This window comes from Apteryx rowi, unplaced genomic scaffold, assembly GCF_003343035.1.
Source record: "Apteryx rowi isolate R43461 unplaced genomic scaffold, aptRow1 scaffold_0, whole genome shotgun sequence".
Taxonomy (NCBI): Eukaryota; Metazoa; Chordata; class Aves; order Apterygiformes; family Apterygidae; genus Apteryx; species Apteryx rowi.
In genome coordinates, this window is record NW_020447195.1 from 3,344,967 (window position 1) to 3,366,673 (window position 21,707).

The following is a 21,707-nucleotide window of genomic DNA, read 5'->3' on the forward strand; positions in this document are numbered from 1 at the left end:
TCACTAGGAAAACAGTAAGGGGTATTGGTCAAGACAGTAGATCACTTCTGAAATAGTGTTTCAAATGATCAGCTTTGCACAGAGTACAATATGGAAAAACAAAGGCTCTTGTTACAAAAATACCTATGGAAAAACTCAAGATGGAGGACCCAATGCAAATTCTGTAAAAAGATACAAGCTTATGGTGAAAGTAAAGCTACATGGCTTTGAGTAACCATGGAGACGAATGCTTTTCTGATGCAGAAGTAAATTAACTCAACCTTTTCATATTTATTAGTGAGACTGATGATGAAAGATAAAGGCAAATTAAAATATAAAGCATAAAGGACAGACCTAACCACTGTCTCTGCCCCTGCAATGCAGTTTATTGTAATGGATTATTACAAATGAGCTGGTATTACAGAGGCAAATTAATTATGAAAAGGACAAAATACTTTAATTATACCAACCTGTTTATCAAAATATCAGGTTCTTTATTAACCAAAATGAAGAGGCAGTACACACACCCTACTTCGTAAATCTTTGGGGTTTTTTGTTTTGTCTGATTAAAATAGAAGTAAGCTTGGTTTAAGCTTTGCCATAGCAATGTTTGAAATATAGGTACTACAGAATAGTAAATTGTTTACTGTAACCATGTTAGTGGATATTTAAAGTCTACTAAATTTCTTGGTGATAAGAATGGTAGAAAGTTTCTATAGAAAGTACTGTGTGGACATTCAGGTATCTGTTTTGCCTTGGAAATACAAGTCAAAGAGTCAAGTTTTAATTGGCAAGTTCTTGCTACAGAAATGTTATAGCTGAACAGATATGGCAGCATTAAATGTCACTTGAACTTTCAGTAGGATAAAGAGCTTATGAAATAAAACTCGAATACAGATATTTCTAGAACATCTTGTAGAATTTTTTGATTTCAATAAATCCTGATTTAGATAAAGGGTTAATTCACAGTACCCAAACGAAAATGCTGAGATCAAGTGTGGCATTAGTAGACAATGCAGCTGTTTGTTAGAAAACTAGGAATTTAGCAAAAGCTGTCTCTCCCTGCTGGAAAGTAACTGTTTGGTTTGGATGAAAGCTTACAGGCTGGAACTAAGCTTCAAGGAGTGAGGGGGAAGGGAAGGAAAGACAGGAAGGTATACTAAAAGAAGGTCAGCTCAAAAGCAACTTAAAAATTATAGTTATTACAAACCCATATGAAGACCAATAGAAATAAAGAGTACAAGGGTCATACAAAATGCAAATGCTCCTAAAATCTCAGGCCGTCCTTGCCCATACCAGCTATTTCATGTCAAAATTCAAATTATGGGTCATGCCGGCTCTTTTTGTTACACAAAACTGTCTTATATCTAAAAACAATGTGTATGCTAATAACATCTTCATTCTCACCTGTTAAACCTTTAGATTTCAGGTAGCATTGTTTAAGATGGAAAACACTTGGCTTTGCTTCAAATCAGGTAAACTGAAACAAATTCCTTAGAGTTTTAAGTTAATAATCTTTCTGCTCTGTTGTACTGGACAAAGCCTGGAGACTCCAGTCATCTTCTCAGCCTCCCACAGAACAAAGCAGCAGAATTTGTTTTTCAGCTTCAGCTGGCTCCTGTGCAAGCACAGCTGTCATTTACTGAAGTTCTGTAGCAGAACTCTAGTAACTAGATGTAAAAGTGGGTAACTTCCATCTCATACAATTATAATGGTGTGGTAAAACTACACAAACTGGGTTTAAGGTTTCTCCAGTTTTATGAGGCCATTCACCTCTTCCTCTTTGGGACATCCTCAAAAACAAGAAAATGTGTGGTTAGCCTCAATTCTAGAAAGGAATTCTTGTCCAGCCTCAAATTCAGATTTTAGAGTAACATCTCTCAAATACTATCAAGTTTATGGCAATCCTTAATCCCCCCCTCCCCCACCCCCAATCCTTACTGATATTCCTGTTAATCAGGGCCATTTTTGTGCAAGACTTTTAAATTAATCATTACATAAAATGGCATTTCCTATCACAGTTTTTTTCTGGTAAATAAAGCATTTCTAAACATTTCATATTTCATAGTCTTACTATTCACTGACTACAAACAGGAGCAGAGATGAGCTCAAATTTCCATGAAACACTATTCTAAGAGTTTAAAGAATAGAGTTAAATTCAGCTTATAATTCCCTAATATTGAAGTAACTTTGCCAGGTATTGAGATAAATATGATGCAGATTTGAAGACAGATACCCACTTCTTATTTCATTACTTAAAAGGTAACAGTTGTTGTACTGCCATTAAAGAGAGCTATCTTCAGCCAGCAAAGAGTACAAAACTGAAGGCACAACTGGCTTGAAAAAAAAAGTTTAAAAACCTTATTTTTAAGATCTTTTTAAGCCTAGGTGAAATGACACAAGACAGGAATTTTGAAATGCAGTATGTGAAATAGAACAGCCCACATAGAAAAGAATATAACCAAGTTCTCCTAGCAAAAAAAACCCCTTTCTAGTACTTCCAAGGGCTAGTTTTGGTGTGAAAAAAAGTTCCACCCAACTGATATCTATAAATGGTAGCTTAGAAACTCTCACTTGACTTGAAGTTATTTTCAATGAAATAGTTTAAAATGCCTACTTAACAAAATGAGATCTGAGGCCCAAGTTTTCTGTTCCAGCAGAGAGGCACAAGGAACTCTTGCCAATAGAAATGTCAGAAGCATCTTCTCTGTATTGTTCTTAAAAAAACACTTATCTTCTAACGCTTACTTCAAAACTGGGACCCAGTCCAACATCTACTCCCCTCTCTCCTCAGTTAAAAAAAGCAGAACTAAAATACACATCCCCTTGTGAAGGGGGAAAGGAAGATGAGAAGACAAATCTAAACCATCTTCGGCTAAAGGTAAATGTTTTCAGTTATTACTTCACACAAATGGTTAGTTCAACAAAAAATAGGAATGTTCATTCCAAAGAGTGCCAGCAGCACAAGTTAGTTGCAGAACATGACAGCCTACATCTAATATTCTGGTCTTTGGCTTATACTGTAGCTTGTTCACTATACTAGTGGAAAGTATACTTTACACCTACCCAAGACTGCTATGGAGATGCATACATGTTTTCCCAAGATACCCATCAAATGGCTCTGCTGTTTAAAGCATTTAGGAATAGAACTATTTCCTCCAACACTATTGGAAATTTCACAGATCAGTTTCTGAAATTTTACAAGATCTAAGTTTGGTGCTCAGATATTTTATTAGACATCTGCTTAAATCAAACTTGTTGCTGTAATTAAGAATAGTTTTGTTCTCATCACATTTAGATTCTCTTAAGTAAATCATTATCGCAAAGAGGTTTTGCTTATGTAACTGACCATTGCACTATGCACTGGCTCCAGTGCAGGACTGGTTTGACCAAACCAATCACAAATTTTAACAAACTGATTGTACATTCAAATTACTTTTTCTTCAAAGCAAAGCCAAAGGGGGGAAAAAAAAATCCATACAAGGCATGTTCCTTCATGTTTAAACAGTAAATATTCAAATACCTTCACTCTTATTTACCCTTAATGCTTCAGAGGGACACATAGTTTTAGATAATTTAATCTATAAAAGTGATCTTAATTGATAAAAGTATAAAGGGATGAAAAATGCAAGTAACATTCATAGGCTTTCTGATTCTCCAGGATACAGAACTGGCAAATCACTGCAATTCTATTTATAAGCTTAGTGTTCTAGAACGCTAAACTCAGCTTAAATTAGTTTTGTAGAAATTTTCCTGTCCTTGTATCCAGTAAGTAAATACTACATGTACACACCCCAGGAGAGATGTGGATTGTTTCCAAAAAAGGAGTGGATGTAGCAAAGCAGGATTTAACAAACAAGAACGTGGTACTTGCATGTAATAAAGCAAATGTTTACATTAAGCACAATACAGCAATTTATTTAGATGCTTAAATGAAGAATACAAAGGGAAATAAAGATCACAAAATTATACATACTACAACAGTGTGTCATATATTAGATGGTATAAATGAATACAACACCTTGTTGGTGTTAACTAAAGATAAAACTAAATATCCAAAACACAGCACTTTTGTTTCAGTGTGCTGCTTCAACACAATACACTTTTATACAGATCTAAAAGGTGTCAAAATTAGTAGCTGCAAACTTGTTTCTTGCATGTGATTTTTCTTTTTTAGCTTAAAAGATTTCAGAAAATGGCTCTGAAATACATTTGTCATCAGTTGTAATGTCAAGGATATTCAGAACAAGAAAATTCTATAATACAATAGAGTCCAGATATATTTTTTATGTTGCTGGCCTCTGTTTTGAGATTGTACAAGGTTATGTGCAAAAACTAAGTTTGTCAAAATTCATACTATAGCAGTTTCAAGCTTTTGCTAGGTAAACTAGATACAGCATTTATTACACAGCAGGGCAACACTAAAAAAGAGAAACAAATCTATGATGGGTACACAAGAACAATTTCATAAGCTTCACTTGAATAGGTCTAAAAGACTGTACAAATATACATTTCAACTATTCAGAATGATACATGAAAAAATCAATTTCCCCATAGTCTACTATACACGTTGAACTGGTAGCTCATATGTTGGCCCTATACTACCATGTGAAAAAGGATAATGTTTAAAAAGACATACAACTGAACATGTACAAGAGTGAAATAAATGTTGAAAATGCAGATAAAATAAACCTCTGCTTTTCTTTGTGTGCATTCTAGAGCCACCAGCTTATCTGTTTTCACATTAAGTTACTGTGCTCATCCCAGCAGATATTCTCAAGCAAGATTAGCCAACAGCATACTTAAATAACCACTGGAATAGTAGTGGCAACAGCCACCGCTCGCCATGACCTAGCACTTAAGAGGCAGTACCAGTTAGAATTTAAGCTTAGCAGTCATACTGAAATGAAAGTGTTTAGACAGTTGTAGATTGGATCATTACTGCCGGTTCTGAATTGCGCAGCTTATGCTTGCTGGCTACTCAGCTCCACACCAGTTAAGCTGCTATGCATTGGTTCTGCTACTCCATCAGTCACACTGTCAAACTGATCTCCATCCTCACTGTCAATTGTGCTATTCTGCCATTCCATCTGCTGATTTGACAAGCTCTCCTCAATCTCTGATGCATTTTTCCATTGTGACTGGTCCTTAGACCAAAACTCTTCTACTTTTCCATAGGAACGATTCTTCCACTTTGACTGTTCTTCATCACTTTCAGATCCACCCCCTTTTGTTTCTACAGGCGGTTTACTGCTGCTAGCATCTTCACTTTGGGAGGATTCATCTGTCCACACTTCCGGTTTTACTTCTGATGTATTATCTTCATAATCAGAAACCTGCTGAGAACCAGGCCCACTTTCAGATTGTGAAGCTCCATCTTTCCATTCAACAGCATCATCTTGATCATCCTGATCACCTTCACTGTCTGAAACATCACCTACTAGTTTTGCTGGTTCTTCAGCAGAAATAATCTCTTCGTATTTAGAACTTTCCTCTTGTTTCTGATCACTCTTCTCTGGAGACTGTAAAGTATTTTCCTCCAGAGTCTCCTTGGATATGCTGTCCTCTGGGTTCTCCACTATGCTATCAGAAGAGGTTTTCCCACCAATGTCAGAAACTCGTTGACCAAATGGACTACTGCTTTCATTGTATTCCTCTTCTATGTTCTCATAGCTGTCTGAGGAACTTTCATTGTCTTTCTCTATGTTTATTTTTTTATCAACAGTCTTACTAACATTGACTCTGGAATTCTTTTCATCGTGGTTTTCAAACAGCCATTCAGCATCAAAATCCATCTCATGTTTAACTTTGTTTAATTCTTTCATGTTGAAACCAAGCAGCACACCAGGTTTATATTTTTCACAATCTCTAACACATTTCTTCCTTTTGTTGCTAAAATGAGAAGCAATATCAGATTTCCATAGCCACAAACTGGCAGCCAGCTTTTCAATCTCTCTCCTACTGGGATATGGTTGTTTATTAAAATATTTTGTAAGAAATGTTTTCCTGGCTTCATAGGAATCATCTTCGTGACCCTTGGGGTCCAAAGCTAAAACTACAGGTTCTTCAGGCTTCTCCTCAAAGGCAGAGGGGGAGTCATCATCATCCATTTTTCTTTTCTTCATTAGCGAGAATTCCATGTGTTCATAAGTACGTTTTACAGGTGCTATAGCTGGAGACTGATTTAGCCGAGATGAAGAATTACCTTTCTCTTGGCCATTTTGAGTCTTCCCAACACCTCTGCAGTGTACAAGGTGCAGTGTTATAGTTGAGGCAGTCATGTTACTAGTATATACACCAAGGCAATGAATGCATTTGTAAGTTAGCTTTTTCTCAACTGGATGAACTGTTTGAATAACTTGATGTCTCTCCCTTAAATGATGTGCAAGTGCATCAGAGATGGGTCCTTTTAGGATTGAAAAGCACAGAGGACAGAGAGTTTTGCCCACATCTTTTTTGTAGGGAACTGCTGCTTGTGGAGAACTTTTTACAGGTACATCAGACTTCTCCTGGATTTTCGGCTGTGGTTTTGGAGGAACTGGGGGAGTATTCTGAGCATGATAAGCTACAGATTCAGCAGGAGCATCTCTCAGGTTGTAGGTGGTTACAAGAAGATGTATATTTGTGTGGCTACCCTGCTGCAATGTCAAATCAAAGGTCAGAGTGGAATCAGTTTTAGGTCCCATTTCTTCATCAACATGAGCCATTCGCATATGAGCGGCCATCTTTTCAACATCATTGAAGGTTGAACGGCAATACGGACAAGACAGACCATGTATTAACATATGATTAAGCAATGTGTCAGTAGGTAAATAGCGATTACAGTATAGACATTTGCTAGTAAAATTGTGTATTTTCATTATATAATTAGCTACTGCAGGCACCTTTTCAGCCTTGTGCTCCTTTTCAAAGTGGACACTATACACATTTTCAGGAAACAGCTCATTACAGATTGTACAGATTTTCCACTTTTGTGTGGATGATGTATTGACAGCAGAAGGACCCGTAGCAGCTACAGGAGATTTCGAGCCAGACTGACCTAATACCCTTGAAGCTGCCTGTGACTGAGATAACGATGTTTGTTTCAACTGAGCAGATGAAAGAGAAGATGAATTGGCAGACTGAAGAGAGTACCTTGCTGAGGCCTGTGATCTCTGTTCCCCTCCAAGAGTATAAGGCCTTCCATTTCCACTTGAAAACTGTTTCATTGTTTGGGATTGTTGTGGAATAGAAACTGGTGCATTGCCACTTAAGTTTAGCCTTCCCCCTGGCTGACCAACATAACTCGGTGGTACTGATTTGACTCCATAATTATTTTGTTGTAGGTGAACGTTTGACATCATATTCACTCCTGCAGAATTTAATGTAGGCTTTGGTATAGTGAGTCTGTTCATCATCTGCTGTGATGAAAGAGATCGAACGCTTCCAGGGGAAAGGGGACCCATCCTCTGAGGGAGTCCCATAGGCTTTTTATCCTGTGGTTTTGGAGCTATTAGCATCAAAGGTTTAGATCTTGGAACCACTACGTTAGTGTGACCTATCATTGCTGTTACCTGATATCCTATACGTTCATGGTCTTCGATAACATGCTGTACTAAAGCTTCATATGATTTCGGCATAAAAAGGCATCGCTTGCAGTGAATACTACCCTCCTCGCGGGTACTGGAACTTAACGGAACTGCACCATTGAGTGACTTTTCACCTCCCTTTGCTACGTAAGGAGCAGCAACATGCTGAAAATGTTCCCTGTAAATGTGCTTTCTAACTATTTCATACAGAGGATCTCGGTAAGTGCACTTCTTACAGTAATAAACAGCTTGTTCTACACTGTCAGCCTGCTTAGGTTTAAGGCTATCATGTTTGTTTTTATCTTTAAAAGTGCTGATGCCTCCACTCGGTGTATTGGCATTTGGAGCATGAAATATTTTAATGTGCGTTTCCAAAGTCTTTTTGTCCGCATTAAAAGTACAGTAAGGACAATTAAGAAGAATCCTATTTTCAAAGTCTTCACTATGAACATTCCGGAAGTGGCTTTTGTAGGCGGAAAAGAACTTCGAGGAAAATGGACATGCACTGCAGCAAAAGGGCTTTGTCCGATAGTCCTTAAAACAAAGAACAAAGCAAAAACTAAATATCGAAGAGCAGTTTTTAGAAAAATATCCATGATCTTCTCTAAACTATAACGTTTCTAAATATCAGTCTTAAAACCCACTGCAACAACCTCAAACCTTATATTAACTTCTTCTCTGCAACTTTTGGCTTTAGAAGTTTTAACTGTCTGAACAATCCCATGAAATAGTACGTGCCAATTTAGAGGTCCCTCAGAGTTTAAACATAAACCCAGCATGCAAGGCTAAATCGTAAGCATCTTTCTCCACACCAGTCAGCAGAAGTTGCATTCCCAGGTGAGCTGAAAAAGTTCGCCAAGTCTCATTTTTGGGGAAGACACAAGCATGACTGTTGGAGTACACTGTCCAAAAGACACAAATTACTTCCCATGAAAACCTGCCAAATATTTATATATACAAGATAGATATATACCCTTCAGCTATTTCAGTGTCTTAATCTATTATAAACTTTAAGATAAAAGATGCTCTTCAAAACTTATTTTATATTGGTGTACAAACGGAGTTAAGCTTACCAAGTTATGTACTAGGTCCACACAAGCCCTTAAAGCAACCAAGCCTTTTCCTTCTGATCAAAGCACAATCCCAATTTAAAAAAAAAAATCTTGGATCAGAAAAAAGATGTTTGAAAATTTAACACTGGCATACTTTCCCTGCTCCCTTGATCTTTGGTAGCTTTCAGATGTTGCTGATTTAACTCTTGTCAACTGTTATAACGGAAACTAAAATTACATTGTGCATTGGCTTTGGAGATAGCCACAAGCAGTGTGGTATTTCAGATGAGATAAAACATGAAATTTAAATAGTTACGAACATTTCATCATGTGTGTCAAACAAGTCTTGTGCATCAAGTTACACATGGATCATTTAAAGTAGCTAGAGATTGGACTCTCCCTCTGCGTAAGTAAGTAGGTATATATGCTTCTGCCCACCGTCTGAAGCCTCAGATATCTGGTAGGCTGGAGACAAGATACAATAGAACAAACTAAACAAAAGCTGTCCCCTTTTATATTACAATTTTTATTCTGGAATGAACTAGGAAGAAAAAAGGACAAAATCAGTGTATTTTATGGAACACAGTAATAAAGGAACTTTTTAGACAAACACCATGCTAGCAATCTGTCATAGCTCCCCATTTCTTATAATAAGCAGTACCTGATCTTTCAGATGCGGAAAAAAGCCTTATTTTATAGAGAGGATTCTTGCATTCTCACTGTTTCACTGGTGGTGGTATTACTTTATATTGTACCTTCAGTAGAAGCTATTGCAGACCATACAAGTTGCCTTAAATACGTTTAATCAGCAGAGTCAGATAAATCTCTACTTTTACAGCATCATTCCCCTCCCTACATTTCTAGCTTAATTAAAATCTCTTGAGCTTTATAACTGGCTCGGAATCATCTAAGAGACAAGACTTCCAGTGTCACTTCATTCTGCTGTATATAGCTGCCTATGCCTAAACTGAGTAATTTCAGACACAGCCAGATTATGAGAATCCTCTGATGTGACAGACAGCTAACAGAGCTACAACAACAGTGGAGAAAGCAGCAGTTAGATGAGTTTTTAACATTTTTCTGAATGATGAAAACAGATGATGAAATGGATTTAGGGAAAGGTAACAACATTATCAGGGAACTGGATAAAATTGTTATTCTTTTGGATGGTGAAGGATGGTGAAATTGTGCTGAGCAGGAAAACAGATGGGCTGCTACTATGCAATTGTCAAAGGGTGTGTAAAATTTCTTGAATAATCAGTACTCCAGTATTTGGCCATCAATATTTAAATAAAGATCAATATTACTACTTCTAAAATAAAAACAGCTTTTTGTTGTCCCTTAAACTGAAGGCTGCTGATAAACTGATAAAACCACAGGAAACGCTACTGGCATATTTGTGAAACGCCATTTAACATGAACTATCTTCAGCATCTGATGTGTCAACATAAGCTATTACCAACCTGATTTTTTGTAAGCGATGGGTCCCACAATCCTACATCTTCCCATGTAGTGTTTTTCAAATAAAAGTCATTAGGTTCAAACTGCTTAAAATCCTGGAGAAGGGGAAGATGGGGAAGAGAGTACAAAGAATCAAAACCAAAGACCAACTGCTCCCTTACGTAACTCTCATAAGCATCCATGCACTCCACTTAAGTGCTCCTGGCAAATAGTAGAGATCATTAATTCAAGGAAACTTGTTTATTTAAGATGTAATCTTTGGAGGTGTAAAGTTGTAAACAATGACACAAAACACCTGAAGAAAAATTTTCAAAACACATCCTCCTGATTAACCCAAACCTGTAATTACATACCTGCCCCATTTTCAGAAGCAGTCACTAAAACAGTATTATCTGGTTGCTGCTCAACATTTAACATCATAGAGGTGCCTTCACCACAAACTTTGATTTAAAAAAAAAAAAAAAATTTTAGACATGAATTCAGATAGAGGTTTTAGAAGTTTTTGACTAAGTATATGATGTCTAAGTAGCCCTACTTTAATTAAAAAAAAATTATGATGTACTTTTCATTAGTCTTTGGCATACGTTGGCAGCATAAGGACTCAAAAGTAGTACTTCCACTGAAATGGGTGCTTAAAAGTAACATTGTCCCTATTCAAAGTTTTACCCTTAAAAACTACACTTGTTCCACAAATTCTCCAAACCTGAAGGACAGGTATTTCTTTCTCTTGGAGCATTTCACTTAAATGCTCTTTAAAGAGACACTAATGGAAAAGCCAAGCAATAAGTTATAATTTGTTGGGCACTCTAAAGAGTTAAAGACTGTGAAGTTGACAGTATAAAAGTTTGAGAGAGAAAGCTGCATTTTTGAGATGACAGATACAAAGTTTGTCTAGAGGAGAGTAGCACAGATACTCTTCCTTTCTAGGAACCAACTTCTACAGGAAGAGAAGCAATTCTTCAACTTGATGACCTACTGCAGCACTGACAAGCTCTTCATTAAAACTTCAGAATCATCTTCTGGCCCCTAAGAACATCCTATACCACACCTAGTTCATGCTCCATTCGTAAGTGTTCAGTTAGTGAATTCTATTTTTAGGAATCCAACACAGACAAAAAACAACCTATCTTCAATATATGTCAAACCAGTCATCTACAGGCTGAAGTGTATCTTGTCTCCACTAAACTTTTTAAAAAGTGCTTGCAAGTACATGCTAGCTAAAGTTATTAATTAAATCCTACTTTGTGTAGGACTTAAAAGCAACGCAGAGGTAGCACACATCTCTACTAGTAGTTGTAGCAAAGCCTGAACAATAAAGCTCAAGTGGAATCCCAGAATCCTTCTCAGTTGATGAGAAGAGAGAAATACGGTGCAAGAACTGCATGCAGGGGATTGTAGAAACAGTCTTCAGAATTTACAGTAAATATTTAACATTTCATGAAACAGCTTAAAAAAAAGGCAGATACCCGACCTCACAGTCCCACTAATTTTGAAGCAGTTTAACTCTAACTGAAACACTTGGTAGGTGTCATACTTACTTCTATATGTTCTTTACAGTATTCCAAACCAATGTCACTAAGTATTTTTTTCACAGTTTTCCGGGCCTTTCTTAAACTGCCAAGGTTGTTGACAGGAAGTTGGAACATAGTTTCTATTGAAAAAGAAAGTAAGAGAAAAAGTTTAAGTCAAATGTGTTTTGTCTCATGAAGAGCTGTACTTTTAATTATTAGTAATTTTCTCTCTCATTTTACCCACATTACTGAATATCAGAGCTGTACCATTAACTAAGAAAGCTACCACATTTTCTGTCTGTTTTGTTCTTAAATGAGGTGGGCCATGAAGCTAGATGTTGCCAAACTTTTAAAAGAAAACTTAAAACCTGATGTAAAAACTACTGCAAGAGTAATCAACCCCATCTGGAAATAACTTTTTATAATGTGTTTACATTTACATGAAATTTACCTCCTATGCTGAAATACTTAGTTATTTTTGTGTATTTGGATTCCAACTGATTTGCAAATTGATGAGTTGAGTGTCAAGGTTTGTGTCAGTCTTGCAATAATTTAATAGCATCTCTTCAGCAGGAAGATGCTTCTTGCATTCAGCTACAGTCACCTATGAAATCTTAGTATCCTATGTTTAAGATATCCTATGGTACCCTTTAATATCCTATGGTAGAGTTTTCCCCACTTTGTTTTTAATTTTAGGAATCCCTATCATGAATAGAACAACAGATTGTGTAAGCCAACTTCGATGCCACGGAAAGTCCTCAGAATAAAATACCGAAACAGGACTGTTATTTAAGAATGCCTTGGATTGAGGAAAGTGGGGCAGGGAAAAGAAACTAACAGTTTCCTCCATCTCCTAGATTTATAGTTTTAAATGACTGAATGGCTGACAAGCTACAGATGCCAGGAAAGATACTGTTCAACATACAGGCTTCTTTTCTTAAAATGTAACCTGACAGCTTGGTTAGAACTCTTCAGAGATAGAAAACATTGGAAAACATACAAGAGATGGCTTAACAACTCTAAGAGTGTAGACAGGTATTTTCAGCCAACACGATAAACCCTTCCCTTTCAGTTCTCCACATGCAGATAACTAATTCCAGTTACACTGTCTGTAAATGACTGAGGCTCTCCAACTAAAAAAAAAAGTCTAAATTTTTAAGTACATGGATTTCCAAATTCAACTGTTACCATTAGGACTGAGATTTCTTTCAAATGCTAACAGCAACTAGCCTTCCTAATTCTGTGTGTACAGGAGTTCTCCGTCTGCATGCTGCTATCATTACAGTAGGTGCTTGCTCAGCTACAGAACCATCAGCAACATGTCACCTGAACTTCTGGATGGTGCAAAATGGCAGAAATGTAAAAATATTTGACAACACAAAGTTATTTTGGGAGTGAGAAGAGGGAGGAGCTAGGAACAAAAAGGTAGGCTTTTCCTAAAGAAAAGGGAAAGAAGCTTCTTAAATAACAAGTAAGTATCAGAGCTGCATCTTGTTACCAGACTTTAATGGTCCAATGCCTGTTGCATAAAGAATATCACCTCACAGGATAAAAAGCTGCATTTCTGATCATTAATACTGCAGTGTGCCAATTCAGAAATGATGCTTTGCTTGAACAGTAAGATTTGATTCTTATCAACTAATTAATCCTTTGTAGTGCCAAACATTACCTACATCAACTAAAAGTGGACAGTATTTTTTTTAAGCTTTGATACATGCTTGGAAGAACTAAATGACTAATGGAGGTTTACAACCATTAAATATTTTAGTTAGAATTTTTTCCCCCTTGTTATCACAAGATGAAGGGCAATCTCTAAATTAGGAGGAGCTTACTAAGAAATTTTCTCAAAAGTACAAAGGAAGTGGGTTGTGACTACAATAACAGTGTGCCTCTGATCAAAGACCAAAGCACCATCGTACATACTCCTTAAAGTATGACTTAGCTGTTTACACACTAGCCTTTTAAGTTTCTTACTCCTACCAGCTTTTACCAGACAAAGCTTTAAGACAGTCACTAACAAGTGACCTATTCCCCGAGTCCCACCATTAACACTGTTTATTTTCAGAAACAGTTCTGCATGTAATAGTGCTAATCCAGACCACTTCAGTCAGTTTCACAAGCCGCAGGCAGTGCTGCTAAGCACCAATATCCTCAAATTCAGTGAATCTGGAAATAGCTCCTAAGAGCAGAAAGATGATCATGGTGTTAGGATTCACATCACAACTATAAATTAGAAATTAAGAGGAAATGACACTGAGTTTATAATGAAGATCTACAGGAAATTTTCAGAAATACCAAAGCAACTCTGATTATTAAGTATTTTAGTACTTGTATCAACCTGGCTACTGGTCAGAAATTACCAGAAGCAAAAATAGTGTCACTGTAAAATCCTCTGTATGTAAACTAAGAGACCAAAGAATAAAGTTTAGTATACCTTGTCTATAAATGTCAAGGATCTCAGAACTACTCAGTTGCAGTTTCTGCAATTGAAGTTACTTAGAGACTTCATGCAAAGTTACTGCTGGTAATTTTCAAAGAACATAAGCCAGAAAACAAGTATTTCAACGTTTTGTGTTAATTTCTTCCAAGTAATATTTGTTAAAGAACTTAGTATAACCACAAACAACTTGATTTCTTGACATACAAAACAAAATTCAAGTATATTAATTTATGTAACCATAGAGGTGTTTCAGCTAACATACCTCTATAGTTTCAATGAAACAGAAGCAAATTTAGAATTAAGTTCCTATGGGAAGTGGCTGTGTTCTGTATCTTCCTTTCATTTTAGGGAAACTCAAAACACTTTACAAATGCAAAGAATCAGCATTCTGGTAAAACATTTCACAGGCAGAATCGCTTTCATTCACCATACTGGGGATACAAACCCTAATCAAGCTATGAATAGCATTTCTACAGGCCATTTTTGCCTTCTCAGAGAAGGAAAGGATTAAATACACCATGGCAGTACATTACACTCTCTTTCCAGTTACTCCCTCTAAAGCCTCTCATAAGGTTGTATGGGAAATCATGAACTGCTGGGTTTTATGCCATAACCATTCTCATCTGTACTCTTTATAATCAGATATCTCATCTGAAATTAAAAACAAACAAACAAAACAAAAAACAAAAAACCACTCTTCCCAAGACATTCTCCCTCTGTGCAAGAGCAAACGTGATCATTCACAGAACTAGACTGATTCACGTCAGCCTTTCAGAACGCTACTCGCTCCTGCCCACTGTATATTTTTTAATCTTGATAAAAGATTGGGAAATAAGGTTTGAATCTGAGTTTTTAACTTATTGTTATTTGAAAGCTGATTCAAGCAAACCAATTATTTTATCATAATCCAAGCTAATGGTTCCTTTATCAGGTGTTTTGAGTAAGTTCCAAACTTACCCACATGTCCCTTTCCTCTTTCTCATCTCATTAAGACCAATTTCTCATCTCATCTAAGACCCATTTTTACAGTCATACATCGAAGAGAAGTTAATCATAACACTTTAAAGATAAACATACATAAAATTTTGCATCTCTGTAGTGTGTATTAGGCTTTGATGAATAATTACAGATGTGCTACGTTCTCCCCACTTTTTGCCCCGTGTTCACCCATACTGTGGTACCAGTTCCAGTATGTGAGCACCTCTGGGCAGAGGCTATGTCTTGTTATTTGTACTGTACTGTGCGTGCTATTGGATGAAGTAAAATAAAAACAATACCATTTATGACAAATTATAAGCACAAAATGGTGGGGAAGTTTTTGAAAAATAGCAATGGCTATTTACCTGGCAAGCAAGAATCTGTGTTGAGAAACTGCTGTATTAATAAAAATTAATACCACAGAGAGTATGTACATATGTTTACATATTTCAGGGCAACATTACAATTAGTTTAGTTACTTCAACAAATAGAACTAAAATCTCATGAAGTGAAAACTATTTTTTGCAATTTTGCTTCGGCTGTAAAAACAATGGCTAATATAGCTCAAAATTGAACAACTCTGCATTACATTAAAAACATGATTAGTTAATTGAAAATATTTAATAACCAAGCTGAGAATCAGCAATCCCAATTTTGGGCAATGCTAGTAACAAATTATTCTGGAAGATGATAAAGACTAAAAATGGGAAAAAGCGCCGTTGCCTAAGAATTTAAACTCTGAACTAGTCTGTTGCTTAAAGCAAATGGTTTAGTAAGGTTGTGTCCTACTCGCAATTCCCAAGTAGTAGCATTTTCTCTATTTTTTATCTTTGGTTGAAGTAGTAAGTGAACCTTAACATTTAAAAATGAGAAAGTAACTCTAACCTGCAGTTTCTTTCCTTAGGCCAGTCAATATGAAATAGCTTTCAAGACCGAGCCCACTGTCACTTTTTTCATGACTTGTTTTAAATCAGCTCTGACCTTTGTGATACTAAAACTGCATTAATAGGAAAGAAAAATACCACATATTATTAATGAAGTATGGCTAGACATACCATTCTGACACCACCATCTCTGACAGGATAATGCACAGATTGGATTTATATCCTTAAATACAGATCACGCAAAGTGAAAAGAAACATTCTACTTTCACATTCTCTTCCCTCTCTTCCCAAAACAGAATTGGGAAGCATGGCTCTGAACACCAATTACAATAAAATAACACAGGTTTGCTTTCAAAGCACAGCGTAATGACATGCTTTGTTTAAACTCAAGAACATCCATTTATTAAAAGCTCTTGTTGCTGCAGTCCATAGACCAAGAGTGGGGAAAAAAAAAAAAAAAAGAATGTAGCCAAGAAATTAACCATGGCTTCACTAATTCCTTTTCTCTAAAGGCACTTCAATAAGCATTGCTCATCATATTGCTTTGGTTCACATATCTGTGCTTTCGGTAGCTTCTTCATAGCTAGCTGTATGGTCAGCTTTCATCAAAAATTGGAAACATAGCTGGATACGTTCAGGATATGAACGAACATATTCAAGTGAATTTCAAAGCCAGGGAGATAAAAATCTTTGTAGTTTTATCCCACATTAATCCAAGTTCTTAATATGAACTGTAGAAACGTTAGTGCATGAGAACATTATATTTTAAAGCTTCCAGCAAACTCTTCTATTTTCTCTGCAACCCAAGTTCCCCTTTAAAGAACCTACTCATTTTGATTGTAAAGCAAACACTTTTTTCGTGACAAAGTGAGAGTCAGCACAGAATTTATCTGTAGAGAACAAAAACTCACAAATATGGAAGTCAGCTACAATTCTCAAAATAATGCTTATTAACAAATAGCTTATTAACAAATAGCTTATTTCAAAACAAAACACCACTAGCAACTTCATCTCTGAGAGAATTAAATACTTTCTGTGAATTAATATGTCCAATACACCTGGACATGCAAAACATAGCATGATGTAAACCCACCAAGCGATAAAGAAAACAAGTTAGGGCTGCCTGGAAACAAGATCTTGATTGTATCTGCACCATCTTCTTGCCTCTGCCCTTCCCCCTGCCTCACAGGCAAGTCTAAAAGACAAGAATATTTTTCAAGATCTTCCTATCATAACACATCATATACAGAATTTAATTAGATTTTCACATCTGGAAAATTGAGTGCAATGCTAATTCCTTACAAAAATTAATTTGTAGGACACACTCATCATTTGAACAAGTGTGGAAACTATTTCACTTGGAAGATCAACCTTTGCAAATTCTGCTTGATAGCTGAATCCAACTCAGCAAATCTTAACAAAAAAAACTTATCCTGAAATTTGAAAAGCAAATACAGTTCATTTAATTTAGGAAGTCTCTTGACCATTTAATCATAATTAGTGGAAAGCCAGATACAGCCTGATATTATAAAGGTCTGTGACTACAAAACCAGCTTTCACCATCTTCCTTCTTTTCAACACAAGTACCTCAAATTTTAACTGAAATGCACACAGCACCCTGCTGGCACACCCTTGAGATGTACACATTAACACAGCTCGGATTAAGAAGTCCCTCAAATCATTGGTTTAGCCAATGTTATTTCTGAAACAAGGTATCTTTTATCTGAGCAAAAGCTGATGTTTAGGAGAAGACGCCTGGAACACGTCTGTTTCACTGTCAGGCCTTCTTACTGCTCCAAAGCTTAGATTCAAATCATTATTCTAACAGAAAATAATAGCAGAGGTTGCAGCATCCAGTACTGGCAAAACTCGCTGGTGTTTTAATCTGGCACTGAAACTACCACTCCAGCATCCCCAGCAGGGGAAAATGCCCATTACAAAAGGTCACAAATCCTCACAGCTGATGCTTCTGTAAAATCATGCTGTTTCTGTTAATGCCGTTTCTCCTGTTTTTCTAATGAAATGCCAAAAGTGGACAGTCTTACATACTCTGCACTTCAGTGAAGACAAATTAAAGACACAAGTCTTTCTCCTAGGCACAAGCAGCCCAAGCTTCACACATCCATCAGTTACCAATCCCTGATGGTTAAGTACTACTTACCTAATATTGCAGGCTCAGTACAGAACTTCCCTCTGAGATCTGAAAGTAGCTTTCAAAGGAAGCAGCAATTGTTTTTAAGAAAAGGAGGAACCGAGTTATTCTGAGATGATGCCACTACTCATCCAACAATTCCACCCACTATTCTAGCTAATGGGACGTGCTGCATCTCCGTGTATTCTGTTTTATGGTAACCACAGCATATCTAACTTTTATTATTTTCCCATATATTTCTACTCTATCCTATTTATTACTGCACAACAAGCCTTAGATATTTACTTCATTATAGCACTGATTCTTTGTAAGGGAATGTTTCTCTGTACACACACTCACAGAAAAGTAAGTCAAGATGATCACATGTATGTTCACCAGAAGTAATTCTGCAGAGAGGAACATATTATCATCCTTAAGTATCTAGAACAGTGAGAGCTGCCTGTTGGTCAACCATTGATTTCTAAGTTCATAATTCAAGAACAGAATTCAGTTTGTGTGCCCCTCTTTCCTAATTCTAGACTCGGGTCCCACCTACAAACAGGTTGGGAAGCCCTTGTTCATAAACTGAATTACATATCAATCTACATTGAAAAGCTGGGTGGAGAGAATGTAAGGACTAATGTCCTTACTAAAAATATCTAGGTAGTACCTTCAGGTGCTTAAGAAAATGAATTACTAACCAACTTAGTTCTAGGAATTCTGAAAAATTAGATGGACTGACTTAATAACAAGATCTCTCTCATCTTTAGTGTGTTTTCACACAAAAAAGTCCAATTACACCAGTCAAAAAGTAACTGTAAAATAAGCAAAATAACTGTGTAAGAAATATTTGGGACCTTCTTTTGCTCTGTATTTATGCAGTACCTAGCATAAAGGTCTGTTCCAAGGCCAGGTACTGATTGCTAGAACACTTCAGTGGCCAAATACAAGTGGTTAAAACAAGCTATAAAAGAGCAAAATATCATTACAAAATTAGAAGGTATTTTTACTGCAGTTTTGATTTTGTATTTTCACATTTTGGAGATGCAAATGTTTTAGTCCAACTTCATGCAGTCCTATTCCACCATTATGGATAACAGCCACTATGCAAAGCATGAACAAAAGGTAAGTTTCCCAGGTAGAGCGCACAGGTTAAGAAAAAAGCCTGAATTAAGAATTCTCCGATTAAAAGAGCAGCATCTTGATCCAAAAGACCAGCTGGAGATAGAAAAGAGTCTGCCTAGTCTGAAGTGCATTTAAAAAAACAAACAAACAACTACAGAGGGAAAGGTGTGAGGAGTGTTTTCAGGTCATTAAGGTTACAGTTATTTGCTAGCTAAGTGGAGGAACAACTGTTAACAGACTTTTATTTTAAGTCTGCACTCCTAGAGAAGATTAACTGAGTTCAGGAGTCTCACAACAAAACATAACTCAAAGTATGTACATGGTGCTCGGGACAACTGAAGCTCTGTTTTGGGGCTTTTAACAGGCTCTGAAGTCCCAGGAAGGCAGGCCCAGGAGGCGAGGATTTATTCTCAATTGCAGTTCTGATATGTATATCTTACAACCTCAAAATTAGGATGTGAACTGACTACAACAACTTCTAAAATTTGAGAAGTCTGCAGGAACCAGCAGTTCAGTCCACTCAACGGAATCACATCCTGAAATGAGAATGGGCCAGAACATAATCTAGGTTGATTGATTTAAATAGCAATTATGACCAAGTTTTAGGAGAGCAACTAAAACTGCAGGCCAGAAGAGGCAACAACATTGTGCCTCATTCTGTCAAAAATCAAAGGCTTCTTTAGCAAAGAGCTTGGGTTCAAGGCTATAATAAAAAAGTGATCTCTCTTCAAGGTTGCTATTGCTTCACAGCAAAGGGATTTTTCTCTACTCAATTTTATGAGCTTGTTAGCCACAGTCAAGGAAAAAAAAAAAAAACAAAAGACACAGTAGGAGAAAAAAATTGTGTAACACTGTGAAGCACTACTGTGAACAATATTCAGGGGAAAAAAAACATGATCCAAGGGAACAGGACAAAGAAACACACTCCTAGAAAAGATTCCTGCTTAGTTTAGCAACTTAACAGCACAAATATCCAAAATACAAAAGATCAGGACTGCTCATTTTTATGACACATGGCAAAAAAGCAGAAAGAAAACAGTCTAGCACATAGATTAATGACAGGATAGTCACGGAGGAGTTTTAGCCAACCCTAAATTCTTCAACATATCTTTTCTTTACAGATTTTAGCATCTAGATAGGATCACTGTGATTTTCAACTCCACATTACCTCTTCACCAACTTGCTACTCTTACTAGTACTTTAAATTCCAGATGGAAACAACCGCAGTCACTATTTTAAAGGCATCCAGAATGTCAAATCTGACACATCCCCCTGCTGTGTTACTTTTCAAGTGTTTTGTAAGCCTTTTTTTGGTGTTTAATAAAAATAAACTATCCTCACTGTACAGCTTAAAGCACTTCAGCTTAGCATACAGATTAATACAGCCACACAGTTCAGTCCTTTAAAATTTCAGTTACCAAGGGACTGGAACCATCTTGAAGAACTTCAAAAGAGGAGGTAAAAGGATTACTGTGCAATTATTCAGAAAATTACCTGATGTAAATACAACACTGCACGCCTGTCCTAGAGTTATATATCACAACAGTTAACATTTTCTTATGCTACATACTTTTTTCAGTGCAGTCCTCCCTTATGAGGGAAGCACTGATCTCATACACAATATGTTGTATTCACAACTTGAGAGCTGTGACCTTGCAGGAAGTTATGCATGCAGGAGAAAAAAGGAAAAGGACACTGGAGGAGATGACAACAAAAAACTCTTATCAAATTCTTAGAGGTAATAAAAAGGAACATAAGCAGCAGTTTCCTCTTGTCTTTAAACACAAAAACGTGCTTCCACTTTAGTGTAACTAAAACCTTAATTCTCCAATGGGTCTTTTGTATTTTGGACCTCCTCTCAAAAACTGCCTTGCAGCCTCCTACCTTTAATATTATCAGGTAACAGATGTTAGCTCTGCCAACCTTACCCAGAGTAAGGAAACTGAGGATTTTCTAGTATATAGGTTCAAAACACCCACAAGATAACACTACTACTCTGATTCTGGAAGAGATGCGTCGGTTTCAGAACAAAACAGCCTTTTTCTCTCAACTAAAATCTCCAACCAATATTCCAAATCCTTCTCATAACGTTTTTTTTGGACATTATTCAAAGTGCTTAATACGCTTGTTTGATGACTGAGCTTTGCTACAGTTCTAACAAGCAGAAAACATAATAAATTACTAATGTCACAGCACTGTTAGTAAAATTATGGTTTTCATCCAGAAATAGCTTAAAGATCTAAAGAAATAATCTGAAGAAAAATCTTGCTGCATAAAGGAACCAAGACAGCATGGGTGAACTAATCTAGGTTATCTTCTTTTTATGCATAACTGAAAACTATACCATTTCCAGCAAGCACAGAATTGCAGATGAGTTAAGCCTATGACCCTAAACATTTCATTGGTGTTTTCACTCAACACAGTTTATAAAGAGCATCACTGTGAAATGACACTTCAAAAAGTTATGAAATTCCCCCAAAGCTATGAACAAAAACTGGTCCCTAAATTTTATTTTTATTTAGGCATCTCAAACATGAATGCATAGGTTAGGTATCCCAATGCTAAAATGGCCACTGGT

General features: G+C 36.5%; 2 protein-coding genes across 15 annotated transcripts in view; one reads left to right on the forward strand and one right to left on the reverse strand.

Annotated features, from left to right (window-relative positions):
• The window catches only part of BCAS4 (breast carcinoma amplified sequence 4), a 60,659-nt gene extending 56,435 nt beyond the window's left edge, over positions 1 to 4,224 (forward strand). Inside the window, exon 5 of one of the 2 annotated variants that reach the window (XM_026078719.1) lies at positions 1,402 to 4,224. In XM_026078719.1, coding sequence (XP_025934504.1) covers positions 1,402 to 1,422 — 21 coding nt within the window. In that variant the 3' untranslated portion in view covers positions 1,423 to 4,224. The remainder of the gene's footprint in view (positions 1 to 1,401) is intronic. The other variant, XM_026078384.1, reaches the window with a different exon arrangement.
• ADNP (activity dependent neuroprotector homeobox) overlaps positions 3,871 to 21,707 on the reverse strand; it is a 30,399-nt gene continuing 12,562 nt past the window's right edge. For 8 of the 13 annotated variants that reach the window (XM_026077182.1, XM_026077507.1, XM_026077331.1 and 5 more), the window contains 3 exons: positions 11,599 to 11,711; positions 10,063 to 10,155; positions 4,944 to 8,081 (listed from right to left, as the gene is read on the reverse strand). In XM_026077182.1, the coding sequence (XP_025932967.1) occupies positions 4,944 to 8,081; positions 10,063 to 10,155; positions 11,599 to 11,711 (3,344 nt within the window). Of the gene's footprint in view, positions 8,082 to 10,062; positions 10,156 to 11,598; positions 11,712 to 18,034; positions 18,057 to 21,707 lie in introns of those variants that run through there. The other 5 variants (XM_026077757.1, XM_026077027.1, XM_026078010.1 and 2 more) reach the window with 3 other exon arrangements.